At 42.9% G+C, this 19,649-nt stretch overlaps 1 protein-coding gene across 1 annotated transcript in view; it reads left to right on the plus strand.

Annotated features, from left to right (window-relative positions):
* Window positions 1–19,649, plus strand: part of SYNDIG1 (synapse differentiation inducing 1) — a 73,116-nt gene that overhangs the window by 13,471 nt on the left and 39,996 nt on the right. The window contains exon 3 of the mRNA XM_051793054.1: window positions 13,971–14,108. Coding sequence (XP_051649014.1) covers window positions 13,971–14,108 — 138 coding nt within the window. The remainder of the gene's footprint in view (window positions 1–13,970; window positions 14,109–19,649) is intronic.

Raw genomic sequence — 19,649 nt, forward strand, 5'->3', positions numbered from 1 at the left:
CACTGGCCCTAATGGAGATCAGCATTTGCCTCCTGCCTCTGAATGGACTGGTCAGAAACTGAAGAAGACCCATGTGCTTAAAAAACGTGTAAGGTCAGGGCTGGGAGCATCTGTCCACCCACATGGAGCTTGTATTACTCAGCAGGCCAACATCTTCTCTTCCCTTCACCTAACTTGAACTGGGCATAGAGCAGAAGAGCAGAATGTTTTACATACTGGCTGTAAGACTCAAGTCCTGAAACTTCAAGCTTTACTGGGAGTATTACTTATATTTAATGCTCAAAATTGCAAAGTCTTTTAGTTCTTTAATATCTTGAGATCACATAAAGAGAAAGTGCAATATATGATTTCTCAAGAGATTTCTTTTAATTTGGTGAGAAAATAGGCATTTTGGCAAAAGGTTCACAGGGCAACTACAACCAAGATAAAGCATTCCACCCAACTCACACACCAGCTTAGTAAAATACAACCCGTCAGTTTTAAGTTATCCAAACGAGATTAAGGAAAAAGTAAAGAAAGAAAAGAGATTAAGAGAAGAAACATGAGTAAAAAGAAAGAAGAAGAGAGAAGGAGTAAAGAAAGAGATTAGAATAAGAGAGAAATAGTTACTGCCGAGAATCCTTCACATGGTGACAGCCACAGAAGAGAGAGAAAAAGGAAGTGGAGACTCCGTGCCCTTGTATTTATATGGTCTGAGCACTCTGGCCACCCCTCCCAGGGTCTGGTTCACTGCCCACTCGGAGCCCTCCAGGCCAGAGTGAGGGGTGGTGCAGGCAATCAGAGGCTCAAGGGGGGATGGTATGGGTGGGCTAACAGGAAGGCCCTTTGATTGACAGATCTGCCATGCGGCTTCCATGCTGGAGTTGCCATGTCCGGCCCTGCCATATGGGCTTCAACCTGGCCTGTTACTGTAAATCGACAACAAGAAACCTCTAAGACTCAATTTGTGAGCATTAGTGGTCAGGCATTCTTTTACTATCAGCACTGAACACACAGGAGGATCGCTCCTCTAGTCATGTGTGTGTCCCTTCTTGACTCAGCGTAGCTAATATTTACTCACAGTTTTACATATTCAGTAAATATCTTACATATTCACTACTTCTCTTATGAAGTTCATACATATGTTAATTAGTTCTAAGAAGTTCTTTGGAAGTCCTTATTTGGTCACTAGGGGTCTTCTGGTGGAACCTGAGTGGTCTCTGGTGGTCTTTTGAAGCTTGAACTCTACTTGACCTCGTCCATTGAGCAGCGTATTTACAGGTGGTTGTAAAGCACCTTTGTTCAGCATCTCTTATCCAAAACCTGGATACTCATGTTACCGCTGCTTTAACTAAAGCATTCAGAAATTTGCTTATTCTGCAACTACCTTAACAGAAACTTACATTGTAAAGACCAATAGAACATTACTAAACAATAGAGAATTATTGCTCTCATGCCCCTTCCCCCCACATACACAGTTTGTTCTGACCCAGTAAAGAATCCAGTGAGATTTGAATCCAGTCTCTCACGCTGGCTCAAACACATAACATTTCTGTCTCTGACTGAACACAGAATCAGCAGTCCTTGGGTTTCAAGCTGCAATGAATCCCATGTCTCTGAAATAAAAGATATTTTTCTGAGGGAGGGAAACACTTCATTAGATCCAAATACAGTGTTTTCTTCTGGATTCCTGTGCTTCCTTAATTGCTCACTGTAAAGTAATGGGGCAGGCTATGGAAGAGAGAAGTGTTTTTCCCAGTGTGTGCCAGTAATGCAGTATTCAATGCCTCCACAGGGAGACAAAAAGTTTTCTCTCTGAGGCATGTGAGGTGTTAGCTCGAATCACACCCTTCTACAGCATTTCAGAATTGACTGTGGGAAGTATAATTTTCTTAATCAAAACAAAATCCCTAGTTGCTGTCTTTTTGCTCCAGTTTCTCTCATGCAGTAGTAATACAAGTGACTGCAGCACACGTAATTGCCTAATGGTGTGATTGACACATCTGGCCTGGCATTTAGGCAGTAAAAAAAAGTCTTCCTCCTCTCAATCCAAATCAACAAGACCTTCCTTCCTTAGCCAGCTGTTGGAGAACAAGCTAAAAAAAGGCTGGGGAATTAAGCAGGATAAGGAAAAATGTTTTTACCAAAAATACTTGTCTTGGTGGGATTTTTAAAGTGTCTTTGCAATATAGAACCCTCAATCTCTTCAAAGTAGTGCTGTAGGAGCCTGATCAGCTTTTCATAAAGAACATTCGTGTTTAAAAAACCAGCTGTAGAACTTCCTTCCCTGTCTCAGATCTTAAGAGGAGAAAGGAGACAGTGTTTGCAAATTTTGGTACCATGCTGTGACAGTGTGTGCATCATTTTCCAGGGCTCCTTCTTCTTTCTGACCTATTTCTCTGGACTGTAGCATTCTGAGATCATACATGTCACTTCTTAAATGGATGTACTGCATCTGGCATCATGGATTCCCACCCTCACTTAACCCTTTGGGATGTTACTGCTCTAATAAACAGAGAGGTGTATGGACAACCATCCTGACCTACATATACAAAGTGCTGAGAAGAGGAAGACATTCACAAAGTACACACCACCCATGCATCTTCCTTTCTATCAAGGTTTCTTCTCCACTAGGAGAATAGAGCAAGGGAGGAGAAAACAAGGCAAGATTTGGGTAGGAACCTGGTTAGCTGAAACCACGTGCATTGCTAGAAGCCTCTGCTTTGAGCCCAGTATACATCTTCATTACTGTGCTACTTGGCCAACCCTGTACAGCACTGTGATTTTCACACTTTTCTGTGAACCAAATCCAAATGATCAACATGCTGCGCTCAGCACAAGGAATCTCAGCATGAGGAGTAACTTCCATTCCAGGAAGGTCCAAATTCTGCAGATGCAACTGGTCATGCAGAAAGATGGGTAGGAGAGGAGAGATGCATTTGGCAGCACAAGACCAGCAGAAAAGGTGACTGCTGTGTTGTGCTCCTCTGGTTCACATGTGGTATCATTGTGGCCAGATGCATGAGGGCCTCCTGGGCTTGGCTAATACAGAGGTTCTTTAGAGACCCAACTTCATGTGTTGAGACTCCAGGAATGGAATAAAAGTATTTAAGGACAGCAGACACTGAACAGGGGAGTGAACCATGCCAGATGGTTCACTACATAAAAATTTGCTTATATGTCCAAATGAGAAAAACAGCACCTGAATCACACAGCACAAGTGTGTCCCACTAGTAAAATTTTTTTCCCCGTCAATTGCTGAAAAGAAGCAAATACTTTTTAAAGTTACTAACAGACTCAAAGTGGAGTGGAAAGGGTTAATACCAGGACTGAGAGCAGAAGTTAGAAGGGGAGCAATGGGAGACGTGATATAGCAGAGGTGCAAGATTTGCTTCACCACAGTGAGAGCCTTAAAGGATTTGATTCTACTCTTGAGGATGCAGACGTTGCTGCATATCGTGCTGCATTGACTGTCATGCCACAGCTCATCAAGGCATGAGAGCTGCGTAGGGTAAGAGCAGTTTAGGGCTCAGTTCTTGTAAGGGTTTTTTATTGTAACGTATTTGCTTTGTCACTTCTTTCTGGGAGAAAACTGTAAAAACAGCCCCTTTTTGGCAACTCTAACAAATAGGGGAGCTTTGTGCAGAAGAGCTGTTGTCTGTTGAAAACTGAGGGCTACCTCCTGTTCTCCATGTGTCAGTGTGGATTCCCAACTTGGACATCTCAGTAAAATGCCTTCTGGAAGACAGAACAACCATGGCGTTGTGAGTCATTTCTTTTCCCCCATATCTCCGTGGCACTGCCTGTCTAATAGCGGAGTGCCTGCCTAGGGTCTTTCAGGATGGATATTTAGTTTCTTAGAAATGCCAAAAAATTGAACTCATCGCTTTGTAGTGACTCCCTCCATGCAATCTTTTCAGGAGGGACACATGCAGAAAATATTATTGCTAGCCAGACTATTTCTACCAGGATTTTGTTTTTTGAAGAGAGTGGGGCTCTTGATAACCAGAAAGGTTGCTGTTCTCTTACACAAAACTTTGCAGTAGAGAAAGGTTCTGAAAAACCCAACTGGTTTGAATGACAGTGATTTGGTTTTGGTTTGAAGAGTTGATCCAGATAAGTTGCAGGAGTTGCTGCTCTGTTACCTGTGACCCTCTTCAGGATGAGTGTATCCAGCTCACCATGTCACTGACAAGTTGCCTAGAAGGAGACTCCTTCTTCCCTTCCCCAAGCCTGGGGACTCCAAAGAACTTGGGAGATGTAGCAGGAGACATTCTAAGGGTCCTACACATTGCTGCAACAATGTGGGCACATTTAACTTACTTATTGGAGTTTTTTTTACTAGGAGTGTTTCTCAGGTCCTGGTCCTGGTGTAATGTTATTCAGTCTGCCTAAGAAAATCATAATTGTCAGGAGGGAAAAAACATTTCTGGAGCAGATCTCATTAACATATACAGCCCTGCTTTGCTCCAGCAATTACCAAGCATGAAAGCAGAAGGCTGCACATTCTGTCAGGGCTTTAAACTGCTCTCTTTGGTGCCTATCTCTGAAATCAAATGATTCCCTATTTAGGTATCTCTGGATCACTTATAAATATCTTATGAGTTCTTTATGCCACAAGTAAATAGATAGACGACTTGTCCAATGTGGCGACAGTGAAATATGAGTTACAAGCTGAAATACTCTTCTCTTAGAGTTCATGTATAAATACAGTGCCATCTTTTATCCAGAAATATAATTTGTCATACTACACTCCTATATTACTCCATATTACTGCTAGTTTCCCTTCTAACCCCTAGATAGATGGCTTATTTAGAGAAACCCAAGCTATTCATGGCAACAAATTAAATTATTCATATGTGTCACATAAAAGAATACATCTGCTCTCTCTCGCTCTTAAAACTCTTGCTCTTTTTCCCAGCAATTTCCGAAACAGTCTCTGGAAACAAAATAAGTAGAATGTTCCGGGCAGTAAAAGAAGAAAGGAAATGTAGTGCTTTCAAGCTATACCTTTCTTCTTTTGTTTCCCTGCAAATTGCTGGATTCTGTTGTGAAACTCATCCTTTGGACCTGAGCATGAAAGTGTAGAGATAGAAGGTGGATCCTGTTCCAGCCAACCCCTCTTCTCAACATTCCCAAGTACCTCCTGGCCGTGTTTATTCTGCAACATGAAAAGAAGGCCCTTAGGAGATTTATGCCCATCAAGTCCCATGACATGCATGCTTTCTGTCAATGCTTCTAGCTTGCACTTGATGATCCTGAATTGTGCTGATAACACTTGTGCTGCTATGTCCTCAGCCTTCCCTGGGAGTAGGTATCCAGAAAACATATTTGAACACCCCCTTGGGAGCTGAGTATGATAGGGTTCCTCTTCCAGAGAGCTCTGCAGCATGGGCAAAGACAGGGTCTTGCACCTTGTATTCACGAGTTAATTCACTGGCCATGGTTGCACTCCTGTGAAGTGAGTAAACAGTATTTTTTCCATTCTGTGCCCCGGGAATGGAAGAAAATAGGGCAATAAATGTCCTGCCCAAGCTCACCTAGGGACATGCAGTGGATCTAGGAAGATAATTTTTGGGTTTTTTGTCTCATGGCACATGCTCAGAAGAACATGCGGGATAAAGAAGGGACATGGGGTAAGGGCACAGGAAAATACTGAAAATGTTTTGACTCTTAGACCCATTCAAGTTTGTAGATTGTGTTAGTTTCTTTTGGTTACTCAGATATGTTGTCATGCTGCTCAATGATCTGACGCCACAGGACACACTTTATATCCCTGAGTTCCTTCACAGGAACATTATTACATTATATTCCATTCACAGGAACAGATGACAAGAGTGGTTACACTTCATTTGCATTTGATTTATTTTTCTCCTTTAAAGGAAAAAAGTCTGGATATACTGAGCTCTGCCAAGGGATATTAACCTCTATTAACCAGCTCTAGGTGAAGGGAGCACGTCAGGGAAGTCACCTTCAGCAGTCTCCAAGTGCCCTCCTATGAATCTTGTTAATAGCAGCCAGGGCCCATGGTAATTCTCTTTTTCATCATCACTTGCCTGAAATTTCAGACTAACCCTCTGCAGTGAGATCTCTGGGATCCAGCCTGTAAGTGGCAGGAGCTCTGTATGAGCTTCGTGATGTCATTTACAGAAAGTGGAGATGGGGCACACTTCTTTGAGGACTACACCACTAAGGGAGCTGTGTCAACCCTGAAGCAAAAAGAGGACAATTGTGAAGGGCCACCCCACCTGCCTTAGCTTGAGCAGCTTCTCCCTGCTGAAGTGGCTCAGTGAAGAGGAGTATCTCTCTAACCTTCCTTAACAGACAGTCCTGAGACCATCTGCTCTGCAGGGACCAGGCACTCTGGTTCCCCTGGCAGTAACCTGCGTCTGCAGACTGTGGAGGTCTTCCTCTCCCTGAGCAGGAGTGATGCCTCATGCCACGAAGGACAGCATCAATGAAGTGCATTGAATTCACTGCAGCTTCACCCATTTCAACAGCGAAGAGCAGAAACTGCTGAGTGTCACTTCTCTGTAGTGGTTGCTGGCCCACTTGCCAGCCATAAGTGTGCGATGGTAGGCACGTGACTTCCCCATGAATTCTAAGGGTTGTTGGGAAACCCTATCACTCATACAAATATTAGAGATGTTTACTTTATGGTTGTGATTCCTGAGAAAGGATATGATTTAGGGACTATGGCAGCTGGCCTGTTTTAATGTGAATCTGTTTATTGCTGTCTGCAGTAATCCCCTTCCAGTGGCAATGAGCTGGATGCAAGTTACTGAGGAGCTAGGGGCAGACTGGCTGTATGTGTCTAGAAAACATCACAAGTGAGATGATCAGAATCCAGGGGGACAGGAGGAAGAAAGGGCTTGGACAGCTGCATCCGGGTTTTTTAGCCCCTGATGTGTTTTGGTTTTGCAAAGTTAGATATGAAAAGCTTTCCAAGCAAGGAGAGACCTCTGTGAGCCCATTTTGCAAGGCTGGCTGCTTGACTGATAAGGCAAGTTTAAGACTGGGAGTTGGGGAAATGAGGAGCTGGAGCTGATCAGAGTTAGTGGATTGTGAATCATTTAAATACTTTTAAAACTGAAGGAGTTCAACTGCAAAACTCAAAATGTCGAAAAGGAATAAATAAACAGCAAAATAAATAATATGTTGCTAGGACAAAGAATCCACGACGGCAACAGGCTTTAGAGACATCACCTCCTAAGTAAGAGATCATCAGTGAGATGCTGCTCAGTGACAAGTGTGTTGAGGCAGAGCAGTGATAAACTACACCTTTGGTGGGACAGTCACCATCCCGCATGCTGCCTTTGACATCTGCTGCATGGAGATGAACTCAGACTGCTTGCGATAGAGCAAAAGGATGCAGTGTGCTGGTCAGAATAGGGCATCATGTTTAACGACGTTACTGAGACGGGCATTGTGTGGAGGGAAACAGCACATATTATCTTAAAGCAGCATCATGTGTTGGTCTTTGTCAAAAACAGCCCACTGGACCATCTGGATTTGAGGCAGATCCCACTGGGCCATATGAAAAATTAGTTTTGGATGCAGTGTGTTCATGCTACTGAATTGGTTGCTTTGAAGGAAAAAGGACTAATCCCAAAAGGATTGTTTCCTGAATATCCATCAGAGCTTGCTGGCAGCAGACCTTGTTGTCTGACATCTTCAGTGTGCTTAGCGTTTTAATGCTGGAAGAGATTATGTGACCATCAACAAGTCGTCTCTGATATGTCACAGGCAGCCCCTGGCAGGTTGTCTGCAGAGCCTCTCTTTGCTCATAATGTCTCGGTTGAGGTAGAGCACATAGCTTTTAGAGGTAGCTAGCCTCGATATAAGAAAGGGCTTTGTGTAATAGAGAATCCATTACAACTGCAGAAAAGTGTTCAACACCAGCTCTTAAAAATCTGCACCATGTGTCTGCTCTTCATCTGCTATGCTTTCGGTCACAGGGTTTCTTTGGCACTTCTGCCAAATGACAGAGATGTCTCTGATCAGAAATTACCTACTCATGCAGGCCCTTACAGACTGTGATGAAATTACATCTTAAATTTGTCTTGCAAGTGAAGTTGGCTTCTCTCCTTTCTTCCTGTGTAGATGTTTTTCTGTGACCTGACGTGTACCTTCTGATTCCTGATTTCTCCTACATGCTTGGGAAATGCCCAAGAACTGGACCCATTATATACATGCCCTTAGTACCGCTCTTTTCCTTCCCTCTCTGTGGATCACATGCATTTCTCCTCTGGTGCACTGTAGAGGAGGTTTATTTTCAGCTTGCCCTTGACTGAACACTCTGATCTAAGTGGTCGTTGTTGGGGCTGCTGCTTCATGAAACACAGCCAAAAGTGCACACTCTGCATTCAGGTCTGTGTCCAGAGCCTTGCACTGTGCAAGGTGATTCCTACTCTCAAGCCATGGTCCTTTCAGGAATGGGGTGTCTACATGATTCAGTATCCCATCTTAAATATCCTCTTCTCTGAATTCATTTGCTGAGGAAGCATTATTATTAACAGAAGCAGCTAGTTGAATTTCACAGATTAAAATTTATTGATGTCTCAGCTTCATTCTGTCAGTCTCTGGGGTGGCAACATTTGTGATGATGTTCAAGGATGACTTCTTATGCAGGTCATTTGGGAAGCATCAGAATCAGTCCCCTTGAATACAGAGGTGGAATTTTCCTGTTGAATTGTCTAATACCCAAATTCCAGCTGCTACAAAATCCCACACATTCCAGCATGGACAGATCCCTTTTCCCAACAAAGTTCAGTTCTCCTCTTCATCCTTTGTCACATCCACAGTTCCTGCAGAAATCCAGTTTATGTCCTGCCCACATCACCCATACACAATGCATTTTAGGGCTTCAGAAATATGCACCATTGAAAATCATGCATATATAGGAGGGATGTGACAGGAGATTGGAGGGGAGGGGAGGAGAGGGAAAGGGAAGGGAAGGGAAGGGAAGGGAAGGGAAGGGAAGGGAAGGGAAGGGAAGGGAAGGGAAGGGAAGGGAAGGGAAGGGAAGGGAAGGGAAGGGAAGGGAAGGGAAGGGAAGGGAAGGGAAGGGAAGGGAAGGGAAGGGAAGGGAAGGGAAGGGAAGGGAAGGGAAGGGAAGGGAAGGGAAGGGAAGGGAAGGGAAGGGAAGGGAAGGGAAGGGAAGGGAAGGGAAGGGAAGGGAAGGGAAGGGAAGGGAAGGGAAGGGAAGGGAAGGGAAGGGAAGGGAAGGGAAGGGAAGGGAAAGGAAGGGAAGGGAAAGGAAGGGAAGGGAAAGGAAGGGAAGGGAAGGGAAGGGAAGGGAAGGGAAGCTTGCTTTGTCTTTTCCTGTAATTGGCACTCATCTGGGCAGGGTGGTGTTCTGTCTGCAGGAATTTCGTGCTCTGGGGTGATGTCCTCTGGGACTTCATCTCCTGGTAACACCAGTCTTGCCTACTCTCCTGAGGTCACCTCCTCTTCATCACAGCCACAAAAAGGCTTGTGTAAGAACTGAGTGTGCTGAGGTAGTTTTATCCCGTGTTGTTTTCTCAGCTGAACTCCAAGTATGTTGACGAGAGATGTAATCAGTGGGGATGAGGAGGGTTGTCATCACTGTAGTAACTGCCTTTGCTACGACCAATCCACTGGAAGCAGGAAACCCCCACTATGTGCTCAGTAATTTGAGATTTCTCAAATTACTCTCAAATTAGTAATTTCTGCTACAGGGCCATTGGTATAGATATCTGTTCTCACAGCAGCACCTTGCATGGGCTGCAGTGAGTACAGCTCTGTGGCCAGGGGAAGGACTGTGGACCTTGCTGAGAGTACATCTTTTACATTAAAGTGCAAAGATGCATTTCCAAGAACCTGACTTACCATAGAAAGGTGCTGCCTTCTGTAAGTACTTTCTATGCATTGATCTGGTTAGAAGTGGTTGTGTCATTGCAGTGGAAGCTGCTGGAGCCAGATGTCATGTCTGAAAAGGGGTCAATCCCTCTGTGTCCCAAAGAGAGTATTAACTTGCTGCTGTTGTTCCTTTGCACCCCATGATCCTGCACTCTCTTGACACTTAGGTAATTGCAGCTCCATCAGCATGTATTTTGCCTTGTTTCTTCCTAAGGTTTTTCTAGCATCATGAAGATAGTGATATTGTCTGACAGATCGAAGAACTCTGTTCAAAGAGAATGAGTCGATTGTGTTTTTACCAGCTCAGTAAAAAGTCTGGCATAACTGGAATTTGTTAGGAGAGTGTGATTGATCTTTGCTCTAGACATGAACAGAATAACTCAATCAAGAAAGGGATGCCCTTTGCCAGGTTTGGTTTTTTTTAATGCTTGCATAAGTTCTTTTTTAATTGCTTATTGCTTGGTTGAAGAAGACACTGGTGGTACACATCTAGAGGGAAAAAAACTTGATGGTTTGCTATTTCAGATTGCTTAAACTTGCCTAGCTTAACATTAAATAAAGAAAAAGTTTGTCTGTGCAGTCTTGTTCATCATCCAGATCTTGAAAATAAGATAGTTATGCTGTTCCCTAACTTATACAAGAGTTAAAAGCATTTAGTCAGATCAGTGAAATGCTGTAATTGTAAAAAGTTCCACGTAAATTTATAAAGGGACTGTTAAAATAAAAGGAGCAATGCTGTGGACAAGAATATTAGTGAATATGCAAAATTAGTTTGGTAACACAAAACTACTCTAACTCGTGAATGTAATTCTGACTTCTCAACACTAATGTCTAATTTCTCCAGTTTTGGGGTACAGCTCTTGCAGAACCAGGAACAAGTGAAGACAGACAGGTAGCCAAATTATCAGTTATCCCATTGTCAGAAAGGTTTCTGACATTTCTGAGAAGATCTCTCGGTAAGCTCAGGATCAGATATCCTATTGTAAGAGACAATGTTAGGAAGAAAGGTTTGTTCAGAGAAAGGAATATTTAGCTGAAAAGGTTAAGAAGTACCTTTTGCTGTTGAATTGCTTTCTGTGATTTATGACTTTTTTTTTCCCCCACTGTAGTGGATTGACCTTGGCTGAACACCAAATGCCCACCAAGCTGCTCTATCACTCCCCAGCTGGAAAAGGGTGAGAGAACAAGATGGAAAATTACTTGTGGGTTGAGATAAGGCAGTTTACCAAAGCAGAAGTGAAAGTTTGCACATGCAAAAGCAAAGCATAAGGTATCAAGGTTTATTCTCTACTTCCCATCAGCAGCTTCTCAGGAAGCAGGGCTTTCAAAACACGTAGTGATTCCTCAGCAGGCAAGCATTGTAAACAACGAATGCCCCCCCTTCTTCCTCCTTTCCTTGGCTTATATGTCTGAGCTGACATCATATGGTATGGAATATCCCTTTGGTTAGTTTGGGTCAGCTGACCTGGTTGTCCCCCCTCCCAGGATCTTGCCCTCAATTGGGGAATGAGTGTTACAGTGCTGATGCTGTGCTCAACAGTAGCCAAAACACTGGTGTGTTATCACTGCCTGTCTAGCTACCAATGCAAAGCAGAGCACTATGAGGGCTGTTATGGACAAATGAACTTCATCTCAACCAGAACTGATACACCCACCATTCTGGTTCATATGTGGTCTACATGGTCAGGACTTTCTGATCAGAATTATTCTGTCACTTTTGGTAATTAACAGGTCATCGGATCCCATGTGTACTGTGGGGACTTGGCCCATCAAAATGGCATTCACAGTGTAACTCTTCTGTTCAATTAGTATGAGCCTATAGTGACTTAATCTTCCTCATGGAAGATTAACCCTTATGGGTTTTTATAGAGCCATAGAATCCTTTAGATTGAAAAAGACCTTTTAGATCATCGAGTCCAACCATTAACCCAGCACTGCCAAGCCCCCACTAAACCACATCCCTTAAGTGCCACATCTGTGTATCTTCTAAATACCTCCAGTGATGGTGACTCAACTACTTCCCTGGGCAGACTATTCCAATGCTTGACATCCCTTTCATTGTAGCATAAGTACGAAAACTTCCACAGTTATCCTCTTGCAAACTAACAGTCACCTCCAGGTGGTACGGAAGCTGCCTGAGATGTGACGCACCACCCTGAGAATGGTTAGTCCCTTTGGAAAGCAGCATAACCGATAATTTTCTGATGATCAAAGTTATCTGAGGAATCTTTGTCCCATTTCATCTTTATCTGCAAGAAAAAGGCAATTTCAAATATGAGTCAGGTAGTCTCCACAGATACTTTGCCAGCACACTACTCAGCCAAAAACTGAAAAATCAAAAGCAGTTTTGATTTTTTATGTCATCTGTTCAGATGAGCATACTGTTTCAAGGGATGGCTTCAGCAATAGTGTGGATTGTCTCTCTCTTCCTGCCTCCCTTACTCTTGAAAGAAGGTACTATTGGTATTAAAAATTACTTGTGTGGCCCGTTCTGAAAATTAAAGCAGAAAGGGAAGTCATCAACTCCAACACTCCAACTCCAGCATCAGCAGGTGTCCCTTCAGAAGTGGGATTTTACTGAGGTTGTACCAAATCGAGCTTTGTCACTTCTGATGAGGCATCAAGAGTTGTGATACTGATACAAATATGTGCATTGCTGGTATGCCATGCAGCACACAATCTCAGTGCATGAGGGACCTGTCTTATCCCCCTATCTGTGCCTCCCAGGCCCCTCTGGTCTGTGGCAGGTGCTTGACAGCAATATATGTCAAAGCAGACTTTACATCTTAACAGGTGATGGGTCATGACATCAGGCATGTTTCCCAAATGGGTTGTCTTAGGAGGCAATCTCTTTGCCCACTGCCAAGTCTTTCAAATACCTTGGGGCTGCTAGCATTTTCTAGATCCTTCTCAGTTGTGGCTTGCTCGTGGCATGTTTAGAAACTTACCTTCTTGTGCATAGGTTCATTTTCCTGACTTGCACACTTGGCAGCCAGTTCAGGAGTTTCTATCTTACAGGCCACTAATACAGCAATGTCACTTCAGCAGTTGTTTTGACCCAAAGGCCAAAAGCTCTTGAACAGGCTGCCAAGTTTGTCAGTGGAACAGAAAACCCATGGTCAAAATGCTAAGTTTCTAAATGTGACACAGATGCCTTTCTGCCAGTCAGATTTTGCACGGCATTTCTCCTACAATCAGTGAAGAACACGCAACTACAAAAGAGTTTTCTTGAGAGGATTTTTGGTTGCCTCATCTCAGGCTGGAGGTGCTCCCAGAATGAGTTAAAAAGCTTTTAAGGACCCTTCTTGCACCAAAGATGTAACTCCAAAGCCTGGAATAACACATCCTTGGTGTCTGTTCCTGCATGTGGACTCCCTGTGAGCAAGTAGGAAGCTGTGCTGGAGAACTGGCCTCGCTCAGCAGCAGGGCAGTCAGGTCTGCCATGGACCAGTCCTTGTAATCACCTTGAAAGAAACTTTTGTGAGGTCAGGATTGTTGCAGCTTAACCATGTGGCATCTGAGAAACATGCTTGGGCAGCTGCTTCTGCCTTAACACTATGAACCTGGCAGCATCCCATTGCTGCTGGAGCAACTCATGCTTTTTTCTCTTTCAAGCTTGTTGTACCTTGGTCCCTTATGCTTAGGTTTGCACCACATTTGTCACTTTGTCTCCAGTGGGTAATGTCTGGTCACCTGAACAGTGACCTTTCAGAAGACTGGCATTTGAGTTGAGAGATGCAGAGCACCCAATGCTTACAGCTCCTTCTGCATTAGATATGTGACGTCATGTTTCCAAAGTGACAACTCACCCAGGTTCACCCTGGTTCAACTGACTAGAGGGTCCCTTTCTTTCATGCTCCCTGCAGTGATTTTCAAAATAACTTGTCATTTCTCATACGTTTCCTTTTAAGTTAATGCAGTAGTGATGAAGTCTGTGACAAAGCAGGTGTGTGGAGATTCCGTGGCATTCCCAAGGAGGACACCTGCTAGCAGTGCTGTGATACAGTAGGAGAAATGGGAAAATGATCAGAGAATTGGCCCATGGCGGAGGAAAAGCAATAATATCATTAACCAACACCTCTACCTTTCTCTCTCTCTCCCCATTCCAGAGCGATTACTCAAGTGACACCGAAAGTGAAGACAATTTCCTGATGATGCCACCAAGAGATCATCTTGGCCTCACTGTGTTCTCCATGCTCTGCTGCTTCTGGCCACTGGGAATTGCTGCCTTTTATCTGTCTCATGAGGTAATGTTACAACATCTCCTGGCAATTCAGTTTTGCATCCATGGAGTAGCCATCACTCCACACCACAGGGAAAGTTCACCAGAACCCTAATGTGGGCAAGACATTCTTGAGGATAGGGGAGGGTAGTTCAAGAGGATGATGTGTCCCACACCTTGATATGTCTCTATGATAATAATGGTGGTTGACTTGTGAGACACTTTGCTGAGGAGACATCTGCAAGATATTTTAGCTTTTAGTTGACAATGGTCAGGTTCCATCAGGTAATACAATGTCTAGCTAAGAATTTTCTGTGGACATGTCTTCTGAATAGAAAACACCCTTGCTATCTCAAACACTTGGCTTTCCCATTGGGCAAACAGATCTATTGATCCTCAGTTTGGAATATTCTTCCAGGAGCAGAAAAATAATTTCTGTTGTACAGAATGAATTTGCTTTCCAGGAACCATTTCCTTTCCCCGTGAAAAATTGTTCAGTCAGTTCTTCTTTTCCAGTTTTAATATGGAAATACTTCTTTATCGAAAAAATGACAATGTTTTTGTTTGTTTCCATCATGAGGCAGTCTTGACATTGTCTAACTTACAATCACTGTATGCTCATGGTTTGTTTCAACAAGTATGTGAGTGCAGAGTAATTACTGAGTTTCCCAGCATGGCAGATAATGTAACATGACAGAAAAGGAGCCACACTGGCCCTCTCATCAGTGACTGCAAGGAAGCATTTGCTTATATTTCTCTCCGGTGCCTATTGCAAACTGCAGTCTGCACTCCACAGCACCCTCCACATTTACGCTGTCAGCTGTATTTCTAATCTGCCTGCATTAAACATCTACCAGCCCTGGTTATTTGTCAAATCAGGGCAGGCACTTCAGATCTGAAGACTCCTAGTCTTCAAGATCAAAAAAAGAGATACAGTACTACTATTTTTTGCTTTAAATGAAATGTCTGTCATTGGACTTGAAAGCCTCTGAGACAATTAGAGTTTGTCCAGTGGAAAATAATAAGTTTTGTTTGTTTGAGTGCTATTAATTTCTCAAGTTTGTGTCAAGGGATCTTCCTGATGACATTGACAGTAGAAAGTACAGCATTAGGTGGGATGTGCAGGCACTTTAGTATCCTGCCATTTGGTCCTTCAGACTGAGCTATGCACCAGCAGTTGCAATGGCCACATCTCTTCACACATATGGACTGGGCAGGGTTTTTCACCAATTCTGCCACCAAGGAAGGATTGAGAGTTTGTCACCATTAGCAGTGTGTTTGCCCTGTGCTGGGATAAATAGTGCTTTCGTTAATTTCCTGTGGTAGTGTTCCTTCAGGAGCCCTAGGGATTTCGAGCTAGTTTTATCTAAGCAGTGAAAGCACAGCACACTCCAATAAATGCAAAACAAACAACGTAATTAAGTACTAAAAAGCAGTATGACAGAGAAGCTGAATGTGCTGAGAGCCAGTGTACAAAGACCAGTGCATCTACATTAGCTGTGAACTGATCCCAGGGGCTAGCATGAATCCATAAGACCCTATGACTTCAACAGGAGAGTACAGAAGGTAGAAAAGGACACACAAACACAGGGAAAGCTGATGGTATTATGCTGAAGGATTTTGGCACCGGAAAATGAAAACTTGAGTGGTGTTTGGTTTAGCATGATGATGGAGAACAACTGATTGTGGCTGCCTAAACCTAGAAGCTGTCTGCAAGAAAGGTCAGGCAGGTGCTTTGCTTTTATTAGGTTGAGAGACAGTAAATGAATCTTTGTTAATTGACCCCTAGGATGCATCAAGGCAAGCTGTGGATAAATCCAGTCAGGAGAAAATACTGTGTTTCTGAGGAATTTTGACTTCTGCTTCTTCTTTTTGTATTGGAAATAGAAATATTACCATCTCTCCCTATTAAAAAAATGATGATAATACTACCATCTCTGCATGCTCCTTTCCTCTGGTCTCTTCTCTTAGCTCTCTGACCACAATAGCAGAATCAGCTGTGAACTCATTTCTCAAATCTCTTGTAGAAAGATGGTCCAGCTCGTCCCAGTCCAGCACATCTGTCTGTCCACTCCCTGAGTTCCCAGGCAGCTACCTTTGCTGCCTGCCTTCCCCTTCAGCAGGTCCTTCACAGCCCCAAGAAAGTGGCTCTTCTGCAAAACACCACATCTAACAAACTGGCATTTTCCAGTAGAAAAATGAAACTAAAATTAAGACCGAAACCTTATATGGCTGAGAACTAGCTGAGATAGCTAGTATAATCAACCAAGCCCCTGCACCTAGCTAAGCTTATACTGACAGTGGTTTTATATGTGAGGGAGCAAAACATTATGTCCTATTAGTAGGGGTTTCTATTTATATAGGTCTTTCAGCTTACACTTCTGAATAACATTTGAGATCTCTCTTTCTTTAATTCAAAACGATAGTCTAACATTCCCCATCGTTTATCGAAAGTCAGAACTATAACTGAAGATAAAATCTTGGCACTTGTGTTCAGATCTTTTTTTGCCGTTGCTTGAGCTCCTGAAAATTGTGTGTTTGCAAAAGTCTCCTGGGTAATTCTACTAAAAAGTCCCAGTCTGGGAAAAAATTGTAACACATAGGAACTTCAGAGATGGTAGATGGATTCTTTGTTCCAGAATAGAGCACTTGTGATGAACTTTATTTAAAAAAAAAATGGTCTGCTCTAGGTGTGCAATGCATTTGCAGCTAAAGGCCTGATTTGCAGATGTGTCTGCAGTACAGTTCATTCCAAAGGGATAGGTGCTCTCAGTTTATTCCTGCATCACTTAACAGTACATTTATGTTGCGTATGCCTGTGTCATGGTACAAAAAAAATATACAGGGATGGACGCTATAAGGTTTTAGAGGTGCTCTTTACAAGCCGAATGATTTAGTTTTAGGGGTTTTGTGCTCCGTGAAAGCAATGTGTTTCCCTGCAGATGCTGTTTCTGCTTCATGTGGAACTTACTGTTTCCACCAAGGCTCTTGCTGATTGCCTCACAGGCATTATGTGTCCTCCTGGTCACACTGACATCATGCTCAGTGGTGTCCAAGGTGCCTACTCACTTGAGCTATCACAGCTAAAACACAGGGATACAGGGGCTTTGCACACATCATCCATTCCAGTGACATGTTCAGAGGCCACTGCTTTAGGGTAACCTCTCAGGAGGGATAACGTCTCTGAGTACTCTGATTTTAAACAGTAGACACTGTTTATTCACTAATTTTCCGCACTTCTACAAATGGGGAATGTGAGCTTTTAGGCTTGCAATTTTTTGGATTGTTTGCTTTTCTAACAAACACCTGATAGTTGAGCTCAGTCAGAGGAGTTTTTGTGCAGTTTGCAGGGAAATCTTTGCAAAAAAAAAATGTAAATTATGCCTTTCAAAAACTCTCCTCCACAGTGTCTGATCAGAAAAACCTCATTATTTTTATTTTTTCATAAATCTCCACCCTCTGGAATCAGGCAGATATCTCAGTTTTTATTTTCACTGAAGTTTTTAGCTTTTTAGATTGCAAGCAAGTGTGAAGCTTCATAAATCAGAGCAAGAACTTTAAAAATAGATCTTTTTTTGTCTTGTCAAGTTTACCCTTAAACCTATCAGTTGATTTCTCAGGGGCTGTGTCAGGATTTCCACTGAGGGGAGACTGGGGGGGTGGCAGTAATAATCCTGCAAAGTCTTTTTGCCTGAATCCTCTTTTTCTCCCTGCATTTATTTTTAGGGAAGAGAGCAACACCATTTTTTTTTACATTCCTTTTTCTCCTGTAAAAAGAAATGCATTACCAGAGAGCTAAGCCTGTGCTGGTGTGAATGAGATTCACTTTTACCAGCTCTCTTGCAGGCAGAAACAAGAGCATGTACAATACCTCCATCCAGCTTCCATGCAAGACCCATGAAGCTATATCAGACTGACATAGACATATGCCTGAAAAATCCCGCTTTCCTCTCTGGCAGCAGGTGAGACCTGCCAGGCAGCAGACTGCAATCCAAGCACATGTGAGCAATCACTTCCTGTCTGCTGCTGTAACTACCTCCCTTGCAGGGTGATGGAGGGATGCAAGGCTCTGTAATTATTTCCCTGGCCCATAAACTGCTTTACTGGACACAGCTCCAAATACCACTGCTCAGATTGTCTCACTAAAGGATTTTCTTGAGTTTTCACATGAACACAAGACATACGTGATCAGACAAAGGAGTAACTTGTCTTTCTTTGCGATAACTTCTGAAATATTTGGCTAATTTCCATCCAGTTCAAAGACAGAGGCTTTGAAAAATCTGTATCTTGACATATTTCAGTGGTCACTGGGAAGAAGAAACAAATGTTTGTGCCTCCACTGGGAGGGAGCAGACAGTATGAATTTAATTTTTATGAGAGACCAGAGGTTCTGCTCAGCACGTATGAATGTATTTCACTGTCTCTGCTTTTCTGCATCAGGTTTTGACATCTAGCTGCAAAAGAACAGAGAAGTAACAGCCAGGTATTATCTGTTATTTATTCGTTGGAAATGTGGCTCATAGTCCCATCTCAACAGAGAAAACCATGAGGCGGTTCAGCAGTGTGATGTGCCACACTCCATCAAACTAGCTAGTGGTGCTGGTAAGAACCTTTCAATGCTTTATGAGCCCACCCTTTTCTTTTTTTCCTCTCTGTTCCACTCTACTCCATCAGAAAACCGAATACATTCTATTATAAAGAACTTGACATCCACAAACCTAAGCGTATGTTTGTACTGGTGATTTCATCTCTTGTGTCAGAGATGAAAAGTCTCAGGCAAAATGAAAAATCTGGAGTGTTTTTCTTTACTTGGCAGTGACAGGCCAAGATGTATACTTGCAAGGTGTGCTGGTCAGCATTGCTGAAGCCATGCTAGCAAAGCAGACAGTGGGCTTTTGCATTTTCAAGAGATATTGTTGATTTTTCAGCACTGCATTATTTCTTGGATGAAGCTGTGCTTGTGCAAAAGATTGTCAAAAGAAGATGAGCTGTAACCTTAAATATAACATGAAAAAGTCCTTTAGTATCTGTCTTGGGCCAAATCATGCAATTCTTGAACTGAAGCTGGTCTGTTGCCTCAAGTCACACCAATTGGATATAGGGTACTAAGTATATTCTGGGGCTACTGTGAGGGACTGAAAGAAATGCAGTGACTCATAGTCCAGAGCAATAAAATCAGCACCATGAGACAACCACACGGTTCGCAGCCCTGCCATTTTCTGGACTCCTGGTAGCTGGATCTATGCTGAATCTAGGGCGGTAGCTATAATTCTCTTTTTCTCTCTTTCTTTTTCTCTCTCTCTTTCTTCTTCCTCTTCTCCTAATTTCCTTTTCTTGATATTTGGGAAACTTAAACCTGAATGGGTTGGAATTTGCTAAGTTAATGCTTTGTGAAATGTTTTAAATTGATTGAATGTTTGCTTTGAACTTTTGTCAAGTTCCTTTATTTTCCAAAGTTTGCCAGTAAAAGTGTGTTATTTTGACCCCTTGAAAAACATCGTAGCATTTTTCCGATGCACAGCCTCAGGATATAAAAGAACGGAAGGCCCTTTTAATAAATCCATCA

Source organism: Manacus candei, unplaced genomic scaffold (assembly GCF_025592945.1).
Source record: "Manacus candei isolate 608988 ecotype Guabito, Panama unplaced genomic scaffold, ASM2559294v1 h1tg000035l, whole genome shotgun sequence".
In the NCBI taxonomy this organism is placed as follows: domain Eukaryota; kingdom Metazoa; phylum Chordata; class Aves; order Passeriformes; family Pipridae; genus Manacus; species Manacus candei.